Here is a 23,890-nt window from a genome sequence, read left to right on the forward strand (position 1 = left end):
AAGCTCACTCTCACATTAATATAAATGTACTATTTTCTCTCTCTCCACCTAACACACAAAACAACATCACCTAAAATCAAGTACCAATCCCCAAGTGTGTCATCTATTATGGGACGGAGGTGTTGGGGTTTGGTGCCCCTTGCACAGCGGAAGTCATGCATTCACAAATAAATCATATATACAGATCTATTTGACCGATTATGGGATTAATTAACTACATGTTAAAACAATCAATTGCATACTAGAACACATATAATTCACAAATAAGGAATCAAAACCCTAGTTCATGAATTCCTACGGTTTAGAATTACCGATCTGATTCTCTAAAGAATCGACGATTGCTTGCGCCTTCTCCACGTGATGTTCTTCATGCTCAACCACAAACCTTCTAATATGTATCCCGAACTCTGATACCTTTGGGTGGGCAAAGCTTGTCAAAATCGAAAAGGGCTTGACTAGGCAGAAGATAGAATTCCCACCAGAAGGGAATGAAAATTTCCATCTCCTCAGGAAAAGAGGGAGCACGAAATTTTATGATTAAATTCATTAATTTTGTCTTCTATTTAGTCTCCTTTATATAGAGTTATGATGGGCCAGATTAGGGATCCATGGAGGTTGGACTTGGGCCAAACCTGTTGGACTTTTACTAATTAAATTGAGCCCCAATTTAATACAAGTCCAATAGAATATTATTATCATCCACTATAGTATAATAATATTGACTGCCCGTCCAATCCCAAATTACGAGTAATCCGGGGCTATACCTCTTTAATTTATTATTTCTCGTGTTTAAGATATAAATATCTATTATTTAATTTAAGTCTGCTATTTGACTTTAATTAATTAATATCTTTTTCCAAGAGTTGTCTAGTTCAAAATCTTTATTTATTATTCTGGAATAAATTCCAACCGGCCGGGTTTCTGAATAATAAAACCTTTTTCGAACACCTCTTGAGGATATTATCAAACTGGACTCACCCAGCACACGATTCATTGCTATAACAATACTGGCACCTCTAGACATTGATCACCACTACCCAAGATACCAGGATTCTTTGATTGCGAAAAATCCGCACCATTCAATAAATCAAAGTAGTGCATAATCAATATCGTATGCTCAATGTTATGTCAACAATGATTAACAAATAACAATCACCGAGACCTCGTCTTTCAGTAAATAGCAAGAAAGACTTATCTCAACTGTTAGATCCTTCAGTGCTAAACCACATCATTGTCGTTTATTTCCAAAGGTAAGGAAACATGCGGACTGACACTGCAACCTTTCACGATAGGTAGCCAAAGCCTATCTAGTTTGTGAAATTATTTTTCTCTTCTACAAAGAACCGACTGCCCCACCTTCTGCGAACGTCGTTCACGGCCAGTCTACTATGCAGAAGAATAGACTTATTTGCTTCTTATACATTTAAATGTTTGAGAAACATCTTATAAATGCATAAGCAAACACCAATGCGATAAAATTAATTCTTCTCGCCTTGGGTTAAAAGTGGATTGTAGAGTTTATTGTATACAAGCAATTTTATCCGTGCAACATGCTCGAAATATGCTTTTTAGTATATCAATTCTAACAATCTCCCACTTATACTCAAAATCATGCTTTCGAGTATACCCACTGCCAAAACTCTCCCACTTATACTCTAAGCAGGTCTCGAACCATGATACATCGAACTACCATACTTTTCACCTCGTGTGACCATTTAGGCATTTTGTAAAAAAAAATTTTGTCTGGTTGTTCTCTGATGATATCTTGGTACCCATAATGTCTCGCTGCGCACTTTTCCTTAATTAATTCCATACTTCTGCTATATGTGATTGTTTAGCTTCATCAACTCGTGTTTCTCTTGAGTTAGACATATGACTAGAGTAATTATAACAAAATATAATACTCATACACATACTCGGAATCACGGTCAAAGCTATTAGGAAGTTACTGAGATTAACAACTACCTTAGTAGTTTCTGATGAAACCACACTTGTAATTTTCATGATAGAGTCTGTGATGTAATCACACTCCTTCATGACTCAGTTTTCAACTCCTAACGGTAACCTAAGGACATAACATGGATGTCTGATAAACTAGAGCATACCGTTAAGTCGTCTTCAAGTACTATAGTATATTCTTTACCCAATCCAATGTCCTTGGCCATGGTTAAATGATATCATGCTTCTATGCCAACGACAAAGCTAATATCTAACTTAATACACATCATAGCATATATGAGACTTCCAATTATGGAACTTGTCTAATTCTTCTTGATCTCATTCAATGTCGAAAAACGCTTGACTAGAGACAAAATAATTCTGTCTAGAAAAAGAAAAACCTTTTCTTGGAATTTTCAATGCTAAAGTGTCTAAGTATTTTGTAGATGTAGGATTCTTTAAGAAAACATACATTCTTTTTCTAGCAATCTAATGACATAGATGCTTAGAATGTAACTAGATTATCTTAAATCCATCATCCTTAAACTGGGTAGACGACCAGTTTCCTACGCTAGATAACCCTCTTAGTTGTTTATCAACTTTTATAGATGTCATCATCGTATAGACCAAGAATACCAAATATAGTGCACTTTCAACTTTCTTGCCCTGTATTACATAACTATTAAGATGTTCCATACAGATGATCTCCTCAACCTTCTACTTAAAGAAAACTGTCTTGACAATCATAGTACATACATCCTAATTTATGTTGGCTACAATAGACAATATACAAATCGACTTAGGTAAAAATGGCAGGCGAGAATATAATTCTCTCTGGGTATAACCCTTTGCCATTGTTCTAGCCTTTTGAGATCCATGCTTACACTTGCAGGTCCACTAGCTCCCACTGACTGAAATAGTCTATGGGTAGTATCGCAAGTCTTGCAAACATTCTTGTCTATTTAAGATTGTTATTCAGAATCTACCATCTTATCAAGAATGATTATTTGAACAAGTCATTGCATCCTTGTAGTTACAGGGATTATGTTCAAGTTGATCTAAGACTGAGTCTTAAGACTCTTTTAGACCCATGAACTTATTATGTTCGCAAAGAACGCTCCCACTACGACACGACTCTTACAATCTTAGGTACAAACGTTGATTTTCTTAGTGCATAAGTTTCTAATGGTATGACTTCTTGGTTAAGATGGAAAATAGATATTCTCATTATCTTGAGAATTATCATGTTTGTTAGGCTTGTAGTTCTTCCTCATAATCTTTATCAAAAAATCTAGTATTCGTGTAAACAAACACATATCTTGCCGTGAAGATTATAGAACATGTACCTTTTCTATCATTTGGGACAACCTTAAAACATACCTCAGTACACAACTCCAATTACTTGGATACCTTTTCCAAAACATGTGTTGGAATAACTCCACACCTTGAGATGTGCTGGACTAAACTTGCCTCTAGTCCACAAATCGTGTGTTGTAGAAGGTACTGATGTTATGATAGTTTCTTTAAGGTATAACTCGTTGTTTCCAACGTATATCACATCAATGATAAGGTGTTATTGAGTAAAACTGTTCACTTATCGAACTTGTCTTCGATAGACTTCGATATCTTCTTATATGACTATCTCATTCTTTAGAAGAATGCTTGGAGTAGTCAACTAGGATTTAACTCCCACTACTGATCTTAACTCATTTGCTCGTCTCTTATGGTGTAAACCATTGAGACTTACTAGTCTTTCTATGTTGCATCTCTATAAGTATTCTGAATCCCTTGAACCACCAAAGGATTCTAACTTATAGTGCATCAACCAGACTTACTTGACCTTTAAGCTATTTAACAAACAAGTTGTTAAAATCTTGATAGTCGCTTGAGTTAGACAAAATCAGTTTGAACAATTACTAAGTACTTTCTTGGCCTTATGATTAAGTACCATAAATACTTTATCATTTATTGTTTAAGAAGTTGAACTGTGGTGTTAAACTCAATCTTTTTGCAATTATATTGTTTAGATACTATGATGTATAATTTGTTTTTCTATGGTACTATGATAGATATTCGATCCACATTTCTCAATAATGCAAGCATTATCAAATGACATCGAACATCATTTAATCATTAACACGTTTAGAAACTGAAACTGAATTCTTTCCAAGCTAAACTGTACCAATAAAACAAAGTCTTATACATCAAAACAAAACAATAAAGTGAGCATAAAAAATAGATCCCATTGCAACAACTGCCCAACTGGATCTAGATCTCTCTTTTAGAAATTGCATTGTTATCTAAGTCATTGTCCTTCTGTAGAAGAGGTCAATCCGACTCACAATGCATCTTCTCTTTTACTTTTTCACCCAATTTTTCGTGCCTTTATAGCTTTCTTTGATGACAATTCAGCTATTCCCTCTTTCCATTGCTAGTCTTCTGTTCGATTGAACTAAGACATAGGAAAGATGTAGCCTTGATGAATTCGTCAGCTATCATGTTATCTTCCTCCAAAAGTAATAAAGTGAATACAATGCTGAAGGTTTCCAACTTTTCAGTAACAACCTTCTTGTACTCACTTCCTATTACATTTGGCGATGAACTGAGTGTAGAAACTATTTGAGTAACTGAATCAGAAGATTCATCAAAACTTTGTATCTGTTTTGGATATTCCAATAGAATCTGGACAACGTCCTCATTGGATATTCTTTTATCATTGGTATAAACCAAGACTTATCTCACTACTTAAAAGAAAGTAGTTTGACATTCTTCCTTAAAGAACTTATCGAGTACATGCGTAAAATGCATTCTCAAACTTTCTTTGTAGAATTTTGTCGAGGAAATGGAGGACATGAATTAGTGAGTACAAACTTTAAGTTTTCAGCAATGAGAATCTTATCCATTTAATATTTCCAGTCTACATAATTTTTGCCTTCGAGTTTGATTTCTTTAAGGTTCGCAGACATTATTAAGAATTTGGCTGAGAAGAAATAAAACTATTTATCACATACTATGCTTAATACATAATCGCAAACAACCACAAAACAATTTATGTATCTCGCAACCGTGAAAACCAAAATAAGTACGCCTCTAGGGAGGTCATACAAATTCGGATTCCAACAATTTCCTGGTCACAATACCGACGGATAGTCCAGAGCCACTAAGGTGGCATGGCCACCAAATATTGCCTAAGCATTTACCATAAATATTTGCATCTAGGAATTTCATTTCTGTTTTGATACTCCTTCTAGGGAAGGTCGTACGACACTAACAAAATTCCATAGCTATCTTATAAATATGCTTAAACATACGAACTAGCAATTTCGTAGAATTATGGCTCCCACTAGGGTGGGTCGCGATAACATTAGAAACAAGCTTCTATTTTAAGCAATCTACTATAAAGAAGTCTAATCTTACGAACTTGCTATTTCGTAGGATTATTGCTCCCACTATATAGACCAATTTATGGAGACCATATACAACACACTGTTGTAATTATCGCTTAGTCATTTTAAACATGGTTTTTGCATAATTATCACACAAGCAGATAAGGCAGATAATCCACTTAAAACAGATTAACACCAAATAAATAGATAAATCCATTTAATTCATGGTGATTAATCACATTGGATAATTATTGAAATTATTTAATAAATCTAGGAAGATTTAAATAAATAATGAATTCCTTATCTTATCCAAAATATGAATTTCAGATTTGATAAATTTATCTTGGATAATGACTATCCAAATTAATTTAGGATTTATCTAGATAGAGTTGAATCTATCTAAATCCTTTTTGGGATTATTATAGATTTTATAAGAATAAAATCAAATCCTTAAATTCAAGATACGACTGATCTTGGATTATCATTATCAAAATCGTACTAGGATATTTCAGGATAGAAACAAATCTATCCAAATCCATAAGATAAAATCCAATCACTCTAAGATTTAAGAAGATCTTAAATTATTTAGAATAAGAAACTATAATATATCATATCTATTAAGATTTATTCTAGATAAAATTAACTTTATCAAAATCCAATAAGATTAGGATTATCATGTATTATCTTTATCCAAATTTATCTAGGATATTTTCTAAATATAAATAAATATATTTATATCCATAAAATTAGGATAAACTAGAATTAATATTAATTAATTTAACTAGGATTTAATGGCGTGTAATTTTAGGTCTTTTTAAATCAGAATAGATATGCACTCAAGTTCACAAAATTATCCCTAATATTACCACTTCACTGCAAGAGTACAACTTCGTGTGTAGTAATTTAAGGTGTCGATCCACAGGGAAGGTAAGTTCGTTTAACTCCAAATAAATAAAAATAACAGTAAAGATGAATGTTTTTGTTTGAAGTTTGTTTTCTGAAAATAATGAAAAATAAAGTTGAATTCAAATTAACACAAGTGAGACAATTGTTACTCCAAACACTTGCTGACAAGACACGGATTAATCCTATGCATTCAATTCTATCTCATACGTTCGGGGCAATTAAAATAAATCATGCAAGCACTAAACATGCTAAGCATAAACTAGTCAAAGAATAGCTAAACACTTACTCTTTAAACCAAATTCAATAATCCTGAGAACCCTACGGGAGCGCGAGATTCAAAGTAAAATTGCAATTAAGATCAAAATCCATTATCAAGTTGTCATCTAAACAATTCCAATTAATAATTCATTACCACCACAATCCATCTTAATTCAAGCTAAAGAGACATTAAATCAAGACTATTGAATTATCACTAAAGATGCACCTAAAGTAATAAATTCATTCAATCAAATAAGTAGTAATAACGAACATGAGACAAAAACGAGCATAGAATAAATCACGAAATCAAAATGTCATACTACGTGTTTGGAGTAACACAAGATTCTTAGCCTAACATAATTAAACTAAGAACAATGGTAAATGGAGATGAAACCCAAGAAATCATGGAGTAAATTTAGAGTAGATGACGGATGGAATTTTCTCCCTTCTCTTCTCTCTTCGTTTTCTCCGCTGAATTCGTCTAGAATCGTCCCCTTTTTCTCAATTGCTCAATGGAAGATCTCAATTTCTTATCTCTGCGTGTCTCCCTCAAAAGTGGCGTCCCCCACTGCTGCCTTCTCTTCTCTTTTTTTATATGCACGTATTTATTCCCTTTCCTCCAAATAGGTCACACAATACTGGGCTTCTTTCAATTTGCAAATATTTTATGGGCGGGCCCACTTATATAATTTGCCAAGCTCCACGTGATGCATTGGATATACACATACATATGTAAGGCATCATCTCATAAATCTCTCTGCCTAACTACATTCTCACAGAATTGCAACACATTCGATGCACATCCAGGTACATAACAAATTCATTTAGATCATAGATTGATGTATGCTTGTAACAGCCCATGCAGGAGGAGTTTTGTTCATCCAAAATTTGCTATCCACCCACACGTAAATCACTATACATGAAAATATATCAATTAATATATAATAATTAAACTTCAATAATTAGTTGTTAGATATGATTTTCATATAAAAATCAGGAGAAATCTTTGAGTAGAATTATCATTATTTGATTTACATCATTTAACTAGATAGAACTAAATCTATCTTAAATCCAAAAGATAATTACAATACTGGATTAACAATTATCTAAATCTTCTAAGATATATTCTAGATAGATATAAATCTATCAATATCTATAAGATAGAGATACAATTAATTATCTAAATCTACTAGGATATTTTCTAAATAGAATTAATTCTATAAATATCCACAAGATAAAAATAAAAATGGATTTTAATTATCCAAATCTACTAAGATATATTCCATATATATATAAATCTATCAATGTCTACAAGATATGGTTAAACATAATTAAAATTTATCTTAGTCTATCTAGGATTCACCAAGATAGAATAAACTCTATCTTAATCCACATGACGTAAATAAATTTAATTACTATCATCCAAATTCATCTAGGATTTCTCTAGATATAATTAAATATATCTAAATCCATAAAATAAGGATAAAATCCAAATATAATTAATTATTTATCTTGTCTATCTAGGATTTATTCACATAGAATTAAATCTATATAAATCCATAAGACAAAATAAAATTAATTATTATCCTAATTTATCTAGGATTTATTTAGATAGAATTTAATCTATCTAAATCCATAAAATAAGGATAAAAATCACATTAATCCATAATTTAATTAAAAATTATATTTTATAGATAATCCAATTAAATTGATATATTCAAAATTTATTCTAAATTATATCTTGAAATATATTCAAAATTAATTTCTAGGGTTAGGAAACCCTAATTCAAGTCTTCTTAGGAAAAAAAACCCTAATTCAGCGCTGCTGGTGGAGCTGGTCACGGAGGGACGCCGCTGCTGCCTGACGACAACGTTGTTGCGTCGTCGTCGCTGCTTCGTTTCCCCACAGCTGCGCAGTTGCTGAGAAAACAGCCTCATCCGAGCCCGGGAACTGCCCACGAAAGGCTCCCACTCGAACCCCCACCGCTGCTGTAACTTCTCCACAACCGTCGGCGCTGTATCACCGCAAACTGCTGTGGCTTCATGTCCGCAGCGCTGCCGGAAATCTCCTCGTAGCCGTGATGCTACCAAACGACTTCAGTCCGCGTAGGTTGTCGCAGTGATACCACAACTCCAAAATCACGTACACTCATTCATACCAACATGAACGAACGAATTGATTTAAACAACCACCGTCCATGTAATGATTGATTACTTAGTAAATTACACCAAATAATTTTCGTGATTGGATTCTCGTACATAAAGGTAAAGAGCAACACAAATTACCCACGCAATAATTACATAATTAGTTTATACAAATTACGCCAATTAATTACAAAAAGAATCAATTGATTCTAACAAGTAATGAAACACGTAATTTTATAAAACCAATTCTTATGTAAAAATCTTTCAAGCATTCAAGCAATTTACATAACATGAAATTAATCCACATAATCAGAGCCAAAAATTGGCTCCGATACCAATTATTGGGGTTTGGTGCCCCTTGCACAGCGGAAGTCATGCATTTACAAATAAATCATATATACAGATCTATTTGACCGATTATGGAATTAATTAACTACACGTTAAAACAATCAATTGCATACTAGAACACATATAATTCACAAATAAGGAATCAAAACCCTAGTTCATGAATTCCTACGGTTTAGAATTACCGATCTGATTCTCCAAAGAATCGACAATTGCTTGCGCCTTCTCCACGTGATGTTCTTCATGCTCAACCACAAACCTTCTAATCTGTATCCCGAACTCTGATAATGACCTTTGGGTGGGCAAAGCTTGTCAAAATCGAAAAGGGCTTGACTAGGCAGAAGATAGAATTCCCACCAGAAGGGAATGAAAATTTCCGTCTCCTCGGGAAAAGAGGGAGCATGAAATTTTATGATTAAATTCATTAATTTCGTCTTCTATTTAGTCTCCTTTATATAGAGTTATGATGGACCAGATTAGGGATCCATGGAGGTTGGACTTAGGCCAAACATGTTGTACTTTTACTAATTAAATTGAGCCCCAATTTAATACAAGTCCAATAGAGTATTATTATCATCCACTATAGTATAATAATATTGAATGTCCGTCTAATCCCAAATTACGAGTAATCCAGGGCTATACCTCTTTAATTTATTATTTCTCGTGTTTAAGATATAAATATCCATTAATTAATTTAAGTCTGCTATTTGACTTTAATTAATTAAAGCCTGAAGACTACATTCGATTTAAAAGTATAGATCAACTGTAAGAATTTACTATTTTACTATTTGTCTATGTATAGATCTACAGTAAGAATTCTAAGGATTTAAAAGTAGCAATTATATTTATTTAATTCAGTTTTTATTATCTAAAGACTTCAATTATTTCGTCAGTTCTGAGTGATGCTTCTAGTTGAGCGACAAAATTCATGTACTATGATTGATGGCATCTGGAGGAACTGAGAGATGATCTATTTAATTTAAAATTTAAGATTAGTACTTTGCATGTATTTCTCTATTATTAAGTGTTGTAAAATGGTCAATTAAAATTAAATATTGTAATTATAATCATGAAAAAATTAATTAAGCAACATGTAGAGACAATTGAAAATTAAAAATGAATGTATTAAATTGCCCTTCAAGGTATGGGAGTTTGGGTCCTAAAAATGGCCTTCGTTTAATGCTGGATGTAAGAACTACTCCCTCGTCCCAATTAAGTTAAGTCAAAACTTTTGGATACAGAGATTAAGAAATTTTGTTAAATGAATTAATTGAAAAAAAGTAAAATAAAAGAGAGAAAAAAAGTAGAAGAGATAAGAGAGAGCAAGGTAGATGATGGAATAAAGTAAGAAGTATAAATTAATGGTGATTAGATATTTTGTTTTTTGTCAAATACTCAACTTTGTTGGGACGTCATAAAAAAGAATACGACTCAACTTTGTTGGGACGTCATAAAAAAGAATACGACTCAACTTTGTTGAGACGGAGAGAGTACTTCACTCCATATAATAATCATATGAGAATCGACCTCCTTAGGGCATCCACAACCCAAGTCCCCTCCACGTCATCATTTCCCTCATTTTCTACGCTAGGCCACAACTCCCACAACCCTGCATGCCTCATCCAGACCTCAACTATTAAATTGTATTATTCACAACTACGAGCTATTTTACCGGTAAATAGAAAACGTTAGAACATATAATTAAAACATGGAAAATTCATTCTTCAGTCGGAAATTAAAAATTACAAACCCTAGAAATTAAAAATTAAAAGGCGTAAAACTTAAAATATTACAATTCGTACTTTTTCTTCTTCACTTGTGCGCGAATGAAGGCGATCATCTCATTTACCCAGTCTCCTAATCTCTTTCTTCTCTTCCATGGGCCCTTCTCTTTACAGATAGTCCAGTTGTCCTCACTCTTTGGCCTAGTCACATGCAATTAAAGTGATGCAACTTGGACTGCTTAGACCTTTATATTCCATGGGCCTCTTGGATAATTCAAGAGCCAAAACTTCTTGAATTAGTCCATTCAATTTATCCTTGAACTTCACGGCTTTGCTACTAGTGAGGACGAGCACTGTGATTGGCTCTTGAAATATGGATCCTTCGGCTGCATCACATCCTGATTCTCTTTGAATTTATCTCTGATACTCTGAAAGTCAATTTAGTTTGTCTAAGCATTATTATGTATGCTGCCATGCTTCTGTAACAGTGATGCTTGGCTTCGTTTTCAAATTCAAACGAAGCTATTGTTTGGATCTTAATTATCATCAGTTGCTCAATTTTCAACTTGTCTCTTCTTCTTCTGCCGCCTTCTGTTTCCATCTTAACACACAGTTCTTCAATGTTGATGGATTACTGCATCCTTTTTGTCTTCTAATTTTTCTGAGTTTTGGTTGAAATAATGTATATTTTTAATGATTTTGGCTACTACCATAAACCATTTTTTTCAGTAAATATATTAGCTGGGTTTCAAGTATGGACAATTGTCTAGTAAAGAAACTATGATAAGGACTCTTTTGGTAGCATTGTTGAAGAAAACTCTCAAGACTAAAACTGTGCTAAAGGCTCACCCGAATATATTGTTTATATAAGTTCTTTATTTCACTGAGTGGGATAAAGTTAAATGATACTCCCTCCGTCAACGAATAGGATTGCCTTTTTTTTCATTTTAGTCCGTCGACAAATAGGAGTCTCAGTTCATAATTAACATAAATGATAAACAGACATCACATTCCACCAACTTATTTCACTCATATATAATTTAAAACTAATATATACAAGTGGAACCTCTAATCCACTAATTTTCTTCCACCCACTTTTTTATCATTTCTTAAAACTCACGCGAAAACAAATATGACTCCTATTCGCAGATGAATGGAGTATTTAGTAACATTCAATTGATTCGATCAGCCAAGACTAAAATATTCATAGCCCTTTATCGCATGCTACCAAATACTCCGTCCGTTCCGCGGTAGTAGATGCATTTCTGTTCCGCACGCGATTTAAGAAAAACTGTGTTACGTGAGTTGAGTAAAAGAAGAATAAAGTAGAAAATGAAAAAGATAATAAAGTAAAAGAAAGTAAGTAAATGAGAAGAAATGTGTTGACTTTTACTAAAAAAGAAAATGACCCAACTGCTATGGAGCGTACCAAAATGACAAAATAACTCCATTACTATGGAAAGGAGGGAGTGCTCCCTGAATGCACTTTCTACATTGCACAATATGGCTTTTCACCATAGAGCATTGTGGATAACTGACATTATAAGTTGCTCACATAGCATAAATTGTAAAAATCTTATGAACACGCCCAGTGGTTGAGGGAGAGGACAATGAAATTTTACATCCGAATAAGGAAAAATTAGGGGGGAGGGGGGTCGACCCCTCCCTCCTGGATCCACCACTGAATGCACCCATCTTTTTTGTCACAAAATAGTGAAATATTACTAGTGATTTGCAAGAGATGATCTGATTTTTTAAATAGATGTGCTTAGAAAGGGAAAGAAATATCAGAGTTTTAACAAGTTAGGAAAAATTTCAATACCATTTGCTTAAATACAACATAATCACAATGTGATCCTTGGACCAAGATGGTGGGCTATCTATCTGCCTTGACGTCTGTCCTTTCTCCACTCCCATGGCATCTCAGGGTTAGAAGACGACCACAAACCCACGCGTTTTGCGCGAGCCTCTTTCTCCCACTACATTGTACACAATATAAAGGCTTCAAATCCAAAATAACTAGGGATGAAGTTAAGGTGTAATCGGATGATAACCTTATCCAGCTCCGGACGTCGATCATAGGCTTTGTAGTGCCATGCTAGCCCCTTCTTAAGCATCGACTCCTATCAAAATTAAAAGCAATATGTCGCATCGTGTTCAAATCATAATCAAAGATTCCATCAGAGAGAGGTTGATCATACTACCTGAACGAAGATGCCATTGCAATATATATCTCCTACGCACCTACCATAACGATCTTCATCAAACACAAGGACTCTTAGACACTTGTTCTGCACAATTTTTACCAGCTCGTCCTTCGCTTCTTGTCCAAAAGGCATTTTACCCTCCGGTGCATCAATTCCTCTGTTTAAGTACCAATGTAGTATCATAAATGTCTCAACAATCACCGCATTCAAATGCATTTTATGTAAATCAATACCTCAATCGTATTCTGTATTTCTTGGCGAGAACCTCCTCGTTTTGAAGATTTATCACCCTGCAAACGAAGCCTTATCAGCACCGGTTATCTAATCTGTAAGCACATATCATCCGTACCTGTACCCTGCATCAATGATATGCTTGTGGAATTCATCCGCGCGATCATAATTCCTCTGAGAGCGAGCGTTAACTCTTTCAACAGCTGCAACTTGGACTTCCCTAGGAATGTTTGCGGACTCCCTAGAGTCTTCAACATTTACATATACCGTAATGGTATCGCCATCTGCCACAGCCTTCGGATCTACCTGTAGACACCGCCCAATTGCATAGTTATTGAATCAGAAACAACGTTTAAATAATTGGAAAAAGGTTGAAAGGAAGCATCTATTGTCGTCTCACGGGTATAGTATGTAATTCGAACTTGAGACCTTGAGGCTGGGAGTGGGAGGGAGGAGGCCCAGTGGTGAGTTCCACCAAAGTGTGAGGCAATGGAAGGCCATAGAAAGCTAAGAGACCCTTTACAAGCAAAGCAATCAAGATTACATAAATTGTACTCATTATTCCAAAAGGTATGAAGCTAATCCTGTTAGAAACCTCAACGTCCGCCTTCTGATGCCTCTTGAGCGTCTGAATCACGAGCCGCGAGGCTTCTTCCGCGGATTTAGGGGGCGGTTTTGTCTCCCTCCAAGCTACAGCTAGCTTCTTGTACCTTTCATTTTCATTTGTTGCTTAATGCTTTTGCTAAAATCAATTAATTAGGGAAAATTGGTCGATTATTTACCAGTTGGATTGAGCTTTTCTGGATGACACAACATGCTTACCTAGTTCTTGGGGAACCTAAAATTGCAAAATTAGTACTTTACTACTCATATCGCTCTTGGGAACAAAAGGAAAGTCGAATAAATCTGGGAATTGGGGATACCTGGTTGGTGATTTCAAAGTTGTAAAGATCGTGAGCGAGGGCGGAAACTCCGACAGTCTCGGCAGTGACGCCGTGGTGGCCGACGGAATCGGATTCCGGCGAAGGTTCGCAACATTTGGCGCACAGGAATCTTAGAGCGTTTCCCATTTATACAATTTGGAATTTATTCCGATTTGGGGGTTCAATATTTGAATATGATTTACAATTGACTTCGAAACTAACGAAAAATCAGAAGAAGGTAGTATTCAATTATGAGGGAAACAAATTGAAAATTGCAAGTGAAATTTACAATTGAGCTGCTTCCTCTCTCTCTCTCTCTGTGAAACTCTATTGGAGGAAACGGTGTGATGAAAGTCGAGTTCAGAAACGAATGAGGAGAAGCCACGGTTTGAGAGAAAGGGGAGCGGCTCCTAAATTATTAGTCAACGGCTATCTCCATTGCCTTTATTGCCTTTCCAAGAAAGGAATCGCTGATTGGATACATGTTGTCATTAAGAGCATCTCCAGTGGGCGGATGTTCCACTCGGACATATAATAGGACATCCCGAAAACACCTCCCGCCACGTCACTAGGACTTCTCATCCCTCTGTCACGTCACTAGGACATCCCCTTCACAATCCGCCCTTCCCATCGCCCTTCCCATTAGGACTTCCCGCAATAAAAAAAATCACAAATTCACAAATAAAACAATTTACGTTTACGGAAATAAAATTTCAACACGAATACGAACGGGAAATTTAACAACTTCATTTAAAAAAAACATACATGATATGAAAAAAAAATTACATAGTAATAAAACAAAAAAAAGTACAAACATCAACGTCAACCCTTCCGCGTCCAAACCTCTTCGATAATATCGTTCTGAAGTCGAACATGGGCATCTGTTTGCTGCATGTCGGCAAATGCACGCATCCGCTTGACCTCTCCATGAGGTACCCCCATATTTACATTCGCGGTGGCCACGCCGTGACTTGGACATGCACCCGTATCATCTTCATTGGTCCACTGAGTCAGTTCCGCACCTTCATTTTCGACAATCATGTTGTGCATTATGATACATGCGTACATGACATCGCCGATGTTGGGAATATACCACTGCCGTGCAGGACCCTTGACTACCGCCCATCGACTCTAGAGCACACCAAATGTCCGCTCCACATCCTTGCGCGTTGCTTCCTGACGGCTCGCAAAGTAAGACTTCTTTTGTCCGAGCGGATGCTTGATTCTCTTCACAAAGACGGGCCAGTTTGGGTATATCCCATCCGCCAAATAGTATCCCATATTGTGCTGGTTGCCGTTGGCGACGAAACTGATGGCGGGACCAACGCCATTGCACTGAGCATTGAACAGGGGCGACGACCGGAGAACGTTGATGTCGTTGATGTTGCGCCCTCTGCTGTAGCAGCCTATCTATCGCACCTTCCACAGCGACCTCCAATTCATTCTCACTATCACTGTCACTAGACATTCTAGATATACTTGAAATTAGAGATGTAGAGAGAGAAACTTGTTAACACAAGTGGTACGAATGAAATAAAATTCAACGAGCCGTATATATAGAGTTTTAAAAAAAATAAAAAAATTTAAAAATCGGACGTCCGACCCACGCCACAATGGCGGACGTCCGCCCGCCTGTCGCGCCGACGTGCGAGGACACCCGACGTCCTCACGGGACGTCCGTATCCGACCTCCCCTGCCATAATGGCGGACGTCCCGATCGCCCGTCGCGCACGTCCGACCGGACGTCCGCCATTGGAGATGCTCTAAGATTGCTAAATTAAATCCTCCCCTGCAACTTTTCGTCACCAATTTTAAAAAATAAATATCTATTGTGTTAAATAAACAGATAAAGAAGTAAAAGAGAAAAAAAAAAGTAGAGTAAATATAGTAGAAAGTGAATATAGTATAGAGTATAGTAAGAGAGAGTATAGTAAGAGAGAGTAAAGTAAGAATGAGAAAAAGTGATACTCCCTCTGTTCCATAAAAGATGTCACATTTTGCTTTTTAGTTTGTTCTACTAAGAGCATCTCCAACGCCACTGCAAAACGCAATTTTGCAGTGGAAACACCTCCAATCATACTCCAAAACGCATCTGAAATCGTCCTTTTTTTGCGTTCGTGAACAGTATCACGCCAAAGATGCAGTAGCACTGTAGCTACTGCATTTCACTTTTTGAAGTTCTTGGAAATTGTAATTTGCTCCCTCATCTTTTGTATTTTGGAATGGAAGCAACGATCTATGGAGAGATGAGATGGTTGAAGAAGATGTGAAGGGAATTTTGAGATGCAGAGAAGAGAAAAATCAGAGAAGATGAAGAAGACGAAGCGGCGCTGGGAGAGAGAATTAGGTTTAGAATATATTTAATTACTATTATATGTATAATGGCATGGCTAATTAAACCACCTTCAATTAAACATATGTGGAGTATTTATTTGAGAATCTAAGATAGGCTAATTAATTACTATTATATGTATAAATGTAATGATTGCACAATATTTATTTGTTGGACGGTTTTATCAATATTTATATAGTTCAAAAAGTTAATTGATATTTAGTTTATTTTATATAAATTATTAGTATTAAATATTTATTTTGTGTGATTTGTGAATTTATATTTAATATAATTTATTAAATAATTTAATGAGTATTAGTTATTTTATTGAGTATGAATTATAATATTAGTATTTAATATTATAATATTACAAATATAAATTAATACTACAATATTTAGTAATAAAAGTACTCCTATTACATAACACGTCCTAAAAATGGAAATTATGTTACAACGACATAAAACTAAAATAAAGACAAACGACATATTACAATAACAAATATGAAAAACATAATCTAATAATCCGGTAAACCAGAACCAGAACCTCCTATATTATCGAAGTACGAGGGATATGTTCCAGTTGCATAGTCATTTGGTTGTTCTTGTTGCTGAGCTCTTTTTTGTAAAATGCGTCTTCTCTCAACTTGAAAATAAGCACGACTATCAGGATCGACTATGGAGCTCAAGTCCATAGCCATGATTTTATTTTCTTCCTTCACAGTTTTGAGATCATGGCTATTCTTTTGTTGTTTCAAAAACATAGACATTTTATCATTTGCTTGTTTCATGCCTGCAGTATATAGCTCATTTTGTTTTTCTAGAGTAGCAATAATTGATTCCGAGTTATCTGATTGCTTTTTCTTCAGTTTAGCCCTCTTCACCCCGATAGGCCTTGATGAAGAAGAACCGCCAAGGATTTGTTCCTCGTCATCATCACAGCTCATTGGAAATGAAGACAAACTTTGTGAGCCATGCAAAGTATGAGCCTGACTTTCTGAATCAGAACTTTGCATCCCACGTGATGCTTGTTGTCTAGAGCTCCTCCCTGCACAATCTTTAAATTTTTCAAAATTATTAATCATCTCCCAAACATGAGAAAATTTCCAACCGGATTTGTATTTTGAATCTGTCTTGAGCATTTGCATGGCTTCATTCATCTACAAATAATTATAATCAATTAATCGCATGTTCAAAGAGAAAATGAAACATTAAAATATGATTAAACACTCACTATGTCTGCATTTGAAGCACCGCTTCGATTTCTTGCTTCAGCAGCTCGGATACATCCATGGAATTTTTTTGTTGCTTTCTCGATGGCTTGAATACGAGCCTGCATAGATCTTTGCGTACGCTCTGGCCAAGTGGGATCTCTTTCTTCAACTTGATTGAATCCATCTTCCACGCGCTGCCAGAATCGTTGTGCTGATTGTGATGTGCCTATGCTAGGATCTTGTGAAATTTCCATATAAACTTTACCCAAAAGTATGTCTTCATTCTCTGTGTAACTTTCTTGACGAACTGACATTTTTGTGAGGAAAAGATAAAGATAAAAACTGGGATGAGATAATTGTGATGTTGTGGTTTCTTATATTTATAGATATGAAATGTTTTTTCTACTTTTTGAATGGATGGCTAGGATTTAGATCTACTTTTGCGATGAGTGGATACGATTGAAAGCACGCAAATTGTGCTTTTTTTGTTTCCGGATTTTGAATGGATGGCTAGGATTTAAATCTACTTTTGTGATGGGTGGCTACGATTGAAAGCAAGCGGATTGTGCTTTTTTGTTTCCGGATTCTGAATGGATGGCCTAGATTTAGATCTACTTTTGTGATGGGTGGTTACGATTGAAAGCACGCGGATTGTGCTTTTTTTGTTTCCGGATTCTGAATGGATGGCTAGGATTTAGATCTACTTTTGCGATGGGTGGCTACGATTGAAAGCACACGGATTGTGCTTTTGTAAAATCATTATAAATTGAAGGCATGTTTTGATCATTTATCATATCAATCAATCACTCAAATTCATCTATCTTTCACCATGAATCCCAATTTTATTTCTAGCTCTTCATCTTCTGATGAAGATGGTGAAAATTCTCATATGATATACACTTACAACCAATTTATGCAGGATATGCAACGTAGAATCGACAACAACAACATGTTGATTCAATACCTTCGTGACCATCAAAGTCCACATATATATCGTGGATCAGTTCCAGGGCATATTGTCATCAACCGTGACCGAGAGGGTGCTCACGCTAGATTGTACAATGATTATTTTGCTGATAATCCATTGTATAATGAAACCATGTTTGGTAGGAGATTTCGGATGTCGCGTCCATTGTTCCTTCGTATTGTGGATGCAGTTAAGGAACACGATGACTACTTCATGCAACGACGAGATAGAACCGGAAGGCTTGGACTATCATCTCTTCAAAAGGTAACAGCTGCTATTCGTATATTGGCATACGGTGTACTAGCCGATGCTTGTGATGAGTATGTGAAAATAAGTGAGAGCAGTGCTATCAAAAGTCTAAAACGTTTTTGTCGTGCAATAATAGAAGTTTTTTCAACTCAATATTTGAGAAGCCTGACAACTAATGATATTGCTAGACTTTTATATATTGGTGAGCAACGTGGATTCCCAGGGATGCTAGGTAGTTTAGATTGTATGCATTGGAAATGGAAAAATTGTCCTACAGGGTGGAGCGGTTCATATTCAGGTCGTAGTGGGAGTCCTACAATTATCCTTGAAGCTGTGGCAGATTATGATCTTTGGATATGGCATGCTTATTTTGGATTGCCCGGCAGCAACAACGACATCAATGTGTTAGATTCCTCTCATCTTTTCTATAATCTCACTCAAGGTATTGCTCCTCCTGCTTATTATGTTATTCAAGGCAAAGAATACAATATGGGTTATTACCTAGCTGATGGAATATACCCAAAATGGTCTACTATTGTGCAAACAATTCATGAGCCTCGTACCCCAAAGAAAAAGTATTTTGCTATGAGGCAAGAGGCATGTAGAAAAGATGTAGAACGTGCATTTGGTGTTCTCCAATCACGTTTCTCAATTGTAGCAGGACCAGTGCGGTATTGGGATAAAGAAGTGTTGTGTGACATAATGATTACATTTATAATTTTGCATAATATGATAGTTGAAAATGAGCGTGACCTGAGTTCTCCAATCGAAGTTGCTAGACACGCACCACAACCAGAAGTTGAGATGACGACAAATGAAGATGTTCGATTTCAAGAGTACTTGACTCGGTATGCCGCAATAAGAAATAAAAGTGCACATCTAGAACTTCGAAATGCATTAGTTGATCATTTGTGGGAAAATTTTTCAAATACGCAATCTTGAATTTTAGCTACTTTTTATGTGTTGTCCTATGTTTTATATAATCATGATATCTTTGAATGTATTTTAATTATGTCTTTGAATGTATTTTAATTTATGTTTGAATGTTATTATAGTACGTTTGATGCATTATAATTTGAAGTTAGTGTATATTTTGTTAAATGCATAATATATTTAATATATATATATATTATAAATAATTGTATCAAATTATTTAATTATATTTGGAAAATTATTGACAAAATGTTGTGGGGTGAATGTGTAATTTAAATAAATATGTAGTTAAGATTGAAAAAGTAAAAAAAGTAGGTGAATATGGAATATTCTTTTGGGTTTTAGGTTTGGTGTAAATGGTTGGAGTAGAATTACTGTTTGATGTGACAGAACGAGAAAAATGGGTTTGAGTTTGGTGTAAATGGTTGGAGATGGCCTAAAGATGTCATGTTTCCATTTTCATTTTTAGAAAAATTTCTCTTTTATCTCTCTACTTCATACGCAAAACAAAACCTCCTAAAACTAAGTGTGACATCCTTTATAGACGGAGGAAGTAAGGAGTACTATTGTATAACTATGATGGAACTTCCTAAAATGAAAAATAACTCAACTATGAGGGAACAAAGAGAGTCAAGTATTCATATTTCGATGATACTATCATAGCATCTTCAATTATTTACAACAAATTCAAACTTATTTTTAAATACACCCTCTATCCACAGAAAATACACAAGATTGTCAATGACATGAGTTTTAATGTATAATTAGTAAAGTAAGATAGATAGGAAAGTTAGAGAGATGGAGGGAAAAGGTAGTGAAATGAGTGTTAGTTTATGGTCAGAGATGATCTTATAACCCATTTTTTGTTGAAATTAAATGACAAATATATTATTGTAATTTTAAAAAAAATATTTATTAATAACTAGCGGAACATATATTTTTGTTTGTGGGTGCGACAAGGATGAGATATCGACATTACGTTGGATGGGCGACGTCATGTCCAATACTTAAGGGTCTGCCAAATGCCAGTTTCTCATACCCCGCCAAAAATCGGCCATGATCATCTCTCCCAAGTCTGTTGGGATCTTCATAACCTTTATGTCTTATTTTATTTTGTGTTGAATTTGTGAAAGCCCAAGAAATACTTGGAATCGTGCTTAGTCAAAGGACTTTGACTAATAATAAATGAGATGAGACATTTAATTTTGTGAAATTAAATACAATAGGGTCGATCTACATTCTGAGTAGATGATCGTAGTACATTCATATTCTCAAATGCAATTCCCAGCGAGTGAGAAATAATATATTAAAGTAGGTCACAATAAAACAAGAAATGAGCTATGAGAAAACCTAGGGGTTAATTAACTAAGTGTTAATTATCTCGCATCGGGGGAGATAAACTTATTTGACGAGGTATTTAATAAGATGAATTATTACGTGTAATAATTATTGCGGAATAAGACGGGAGAAAAAGCCCACACGCACACGCCACCGCGAGCCACGCACCGTGACCCGTGACCTATAACCCGTGTCCCGTGTCTCATTGAGCGTGGTTCGAGGCACGCCTATTCTTTTTAGACCACCTCAAATTCTACGTTGTCCTCGACGGACCCTTACTCATGGACGGTCCTGCTCCACGTCATGTCCACGATGGACCGTGATGCATAGCGGGTGACAAAAGGTCCTTGATGAACCCCAACGCGTAGCGAGTGCTAAAAGGTTCCCGATGAACCCGACGCATTGTGTGCTAAAAGGTCCTCGTTCCCCGTCGTGTAGCGTGTCCAGGTGCATCGTGTCTCTTTGGCTCCCAACGGCTAGTGCAACAGTCAGTAACCCCCGGCGGTTATAATCAAGGGCCTTGATGACAGACATTATGTCTGTTGACTCTAGCAACCCTGCGGGTGGACTTGACCTATAAATAGGCATGTACCCGTTGCATTCCATACACAACATACTAAAGCTTTCTGGATGCACGCTCTCTCCCTCTGTGCATATACTTCCAATCGAAGCTCTACCCTCGCCTTACTCCCATTCGTCAGTGCTCTGCTGTTAGCGGTGCTGCTACTTTAGAGACGAAGCCGTTTTATCTTTGGGGACGATACGCCAATCCAAGAGCACTACCGGAGCGTATCTCATCTTGCAAAAAGAGGACTCCTCGACTCGGCTTACCTTTTTCTACAAGTTTATTACGTGTAATTTTCAGTTTATTCTGTGTAATTTTCTCCCTGTTATTTCCGTATAATTTCGCCCTGCAAATTTGTATCTCCATATACCCAGAACCAACATAAACTTAAGTGCAAGTTTACAACTAAAACCAAACTCAATTTAAGTTCGCATGGTCTCTTTTTGCATCAACATAGCAAGAAACACTTGGCTTCTCACGTTTTTAGTCTTTACTGTCGACTAACTAATACAAATTCTCTTGTGATCGGTATGATGGTAATAGATCTCAAATTTAGAACCCAAATCTCAAGAGGTATGTGATGGGGTTTGGTGCCCCTTGCACAACGGAAGATTTGTATAAAACATATAAATCAGACAATGATCTATTTGACCGATTATGCGATTAATCAATTCACATGTTAATCAGATAATTGCATGCTACAACGCAAATAATTCATGCTCAAAAAAAGTAAATCCTAAAACATGAATTCTACGGTTAAGAGTTACAGATTTTTTATTCTCCAAAGAATCATCGATTGCTTGCGCCTTCTCCACGATGATCTTCAATACTAGACCACAGATCTTCTGACTGGTTCCCAAACTGTATTTTGAAATCAGTGTGGGCTGATCTTATCAAAATACTATGACTCGAATAAAGAAGACAGAAAAATCTCACGGAGGAGAGTTGAAGAAATTCGGGCTCTACTAATTAGAGAGGGGGACGAAATTTCACAATAATTTTTTTTTTGTATTCTATCTCATTTGTTCTCCTATTTATATTAAGTTCATATTAGGCCCAGTCAGGGATCTATGGAAGGTTTTGGATATGGCCTCACCCAATTAGCTTTTTACTAATTAAATTGAACTCTAATTTAATATAAGCTTATATTGGAATATTACGAGCAGCCACTACAGAAGTAATATTGCACTGCCCATCCAAATCCGAAATTACAAGTAATCCGGGTTTCCGTTTTGTTTGTTGTTTATTTCTCGTGCTTAAGATATAAATGTCCATTAATTAATTAATGCCTGCTATAGACTTAATTAATTAACATCTTATTTATTCCAAGAGTGGACTTAGCAAGAAACACTTATTTATTATTCATGGAATAATTAAACTCCAACCGGTCAGTTTCCGAATAATAAAACCTTGTTCGATCTCCTCTTGCGGACATTATCAAACGAGACTCACCTCGCGCACGATTCAACATAATAGCAATCCTAGCACCGCTATATATTAATCACCACTACCCAATTTATCAGGATTATTGGGTTGCGATAAACCCGCACCATTTGATAAGTCGAAGTAGTGCATAATCAATACCGTATGTTCAATGCTAACGTATGTAGATTGAGAAATAGTATTTTATCAAGACCTAGTCTTTCAGTAGATAGCATAAAGACACGTCTTACTGTTAGATTCATTCAGTGCTATATCACACCAAAGTCATCTTATTTCAGAAAGGGTTGAAATAATCGGACTGACATTGCAAGCTTTCACGATAGGTAGTCTAAGTCTATCTGGGTTGTGAAATTCTTCTTTTTCTTTAGCAAATCATTGCATAGAACCGACTGTGTTACCTTAAAGTGGACGTCGCCCACAACCTGTCTACTAAGCAAAAGACTTAGACTTTATTTGCTTCTTATACATTTAAATGTTTAAAGACTTTATTTGCTTCTTATAAATGCACAAGCAAACACAATGTAATAATATATTGATTCTATTCGTGCAAACTTCTCGAATAATACTGAATCGGGTTAAAAGTAGATTGTAGAGTGTTACGTATACAAGCAAGATTCTATTCGTGCTCGAAATATGCTTTTCAGTATACCAAACCTAACAATCTCCCACTTATGTTCAAAACATGCTTTCGAGTATACCCACTGCCACAAACTCTCCCACTTATACTCAAAGCAGGTCTTGGTGCTAGATATATCGAACTACCATTTATTTCACATCATGTTTGAAACA

At 35.6% G+C, this 23,890-nt stretch overlaps 3 protein-coding genes across 4 annotated transcripts; 1 reads left to right on the plus strand and 2 right to left on the minus strand.

Moving 5' to 3' along the window:
* Nucleotides 1–12,449: 12,449 nt before the first annotated feature.
* LOC121742288 (staphylococcal-like nuclease CAN2) lies at nt 12,450–14,522 on the minus strand. The gene is made up of 9 exons (XM_042135393.1): nt 14,064–14,522; nt 13,923–13,978; nt 13,736–13,850; nt 13,541–13,657; nt 13,259–13,446; nt 13,143–13,199; nt 12,907–13,066; nt 12,757–12,825; nt 12,450–12,681 (listed from the first exon to the last, which is right to left on the minus strand). Exons 1-9 carry the CDS (start codon nt 14,208–14,210, stop codon nt 12,583–12,585), a joined length of 1,008 nt encoding a protein of 335 aa, XP_041991327.1. The 5' UTR covers nt 14,211–14,522; the 3' UTR covers nt 12,450–12,582.
* Nucleotides 14,523–16,825: 2,303 nt separating this feature from the next.
* On the minus strand, nt 16,826–17,929 carry LOC121741257. 2 transcript variants are annotated; one of them, XM_042133967.1, is made up of 2 exons: nt 17,647–17,929; nt 16,826–17,552 (listed from the first exon to the last, which is right to left on the minus strand). In XM_042133967.1, the coding sequence occupies exons 1-2, from the start codon at nt 17,788–17,790 to the stop codon at nt 16,911–16,913; spliced, it is 786 nt and encodes a 261-aa protein (XP_041989901.1). In that variant the 5' UTR covers nt 17,791–17,929; the 3' UTR covers nt 16,826–16,910. The 2 variants fall into 2 exon arrangements, with proteins under 2 accessions (XP_041989901.1, XP_041989900.1); XM_042133966.1 differs by having other exon boundaries at nt 17,627–17,929.
* Nucleotides 17,930–18,435: 506 nt separating this feature from the next.
* On the plus strand, nt 18,436–19,764 carry LOC121810505. Its single transcript, XM_042211267.1, has 2 exons — nt 18,436–19,054; nt 19,265–19,764. The coding sequence occupies exons 1-2, from the start codon at nt 18,436–18,438 to the stop codon at nt 19,762–19,764; spliced, it is 1,119 nt and encodes a 372-aa protein (XP_042067201.1).
* The last annotated feature ends 4,126 nt before the right edge of the window (nt 19,765–23,890 follow it).

This window comes from Salvia splendens, chromosome 7 (genome assembly GCF_004379255.2).
Source record: "Salvia splendens isolate huo1 chromosome 7, SspV2, whole genome shotgun sequence".
Taxonomy (NCBI): Eukaryota; Viridiplantae; Streptophyta; class Magnoliopsida; order Lamiales; family Lamiaceae; genus Salvia; species Salvia splendens.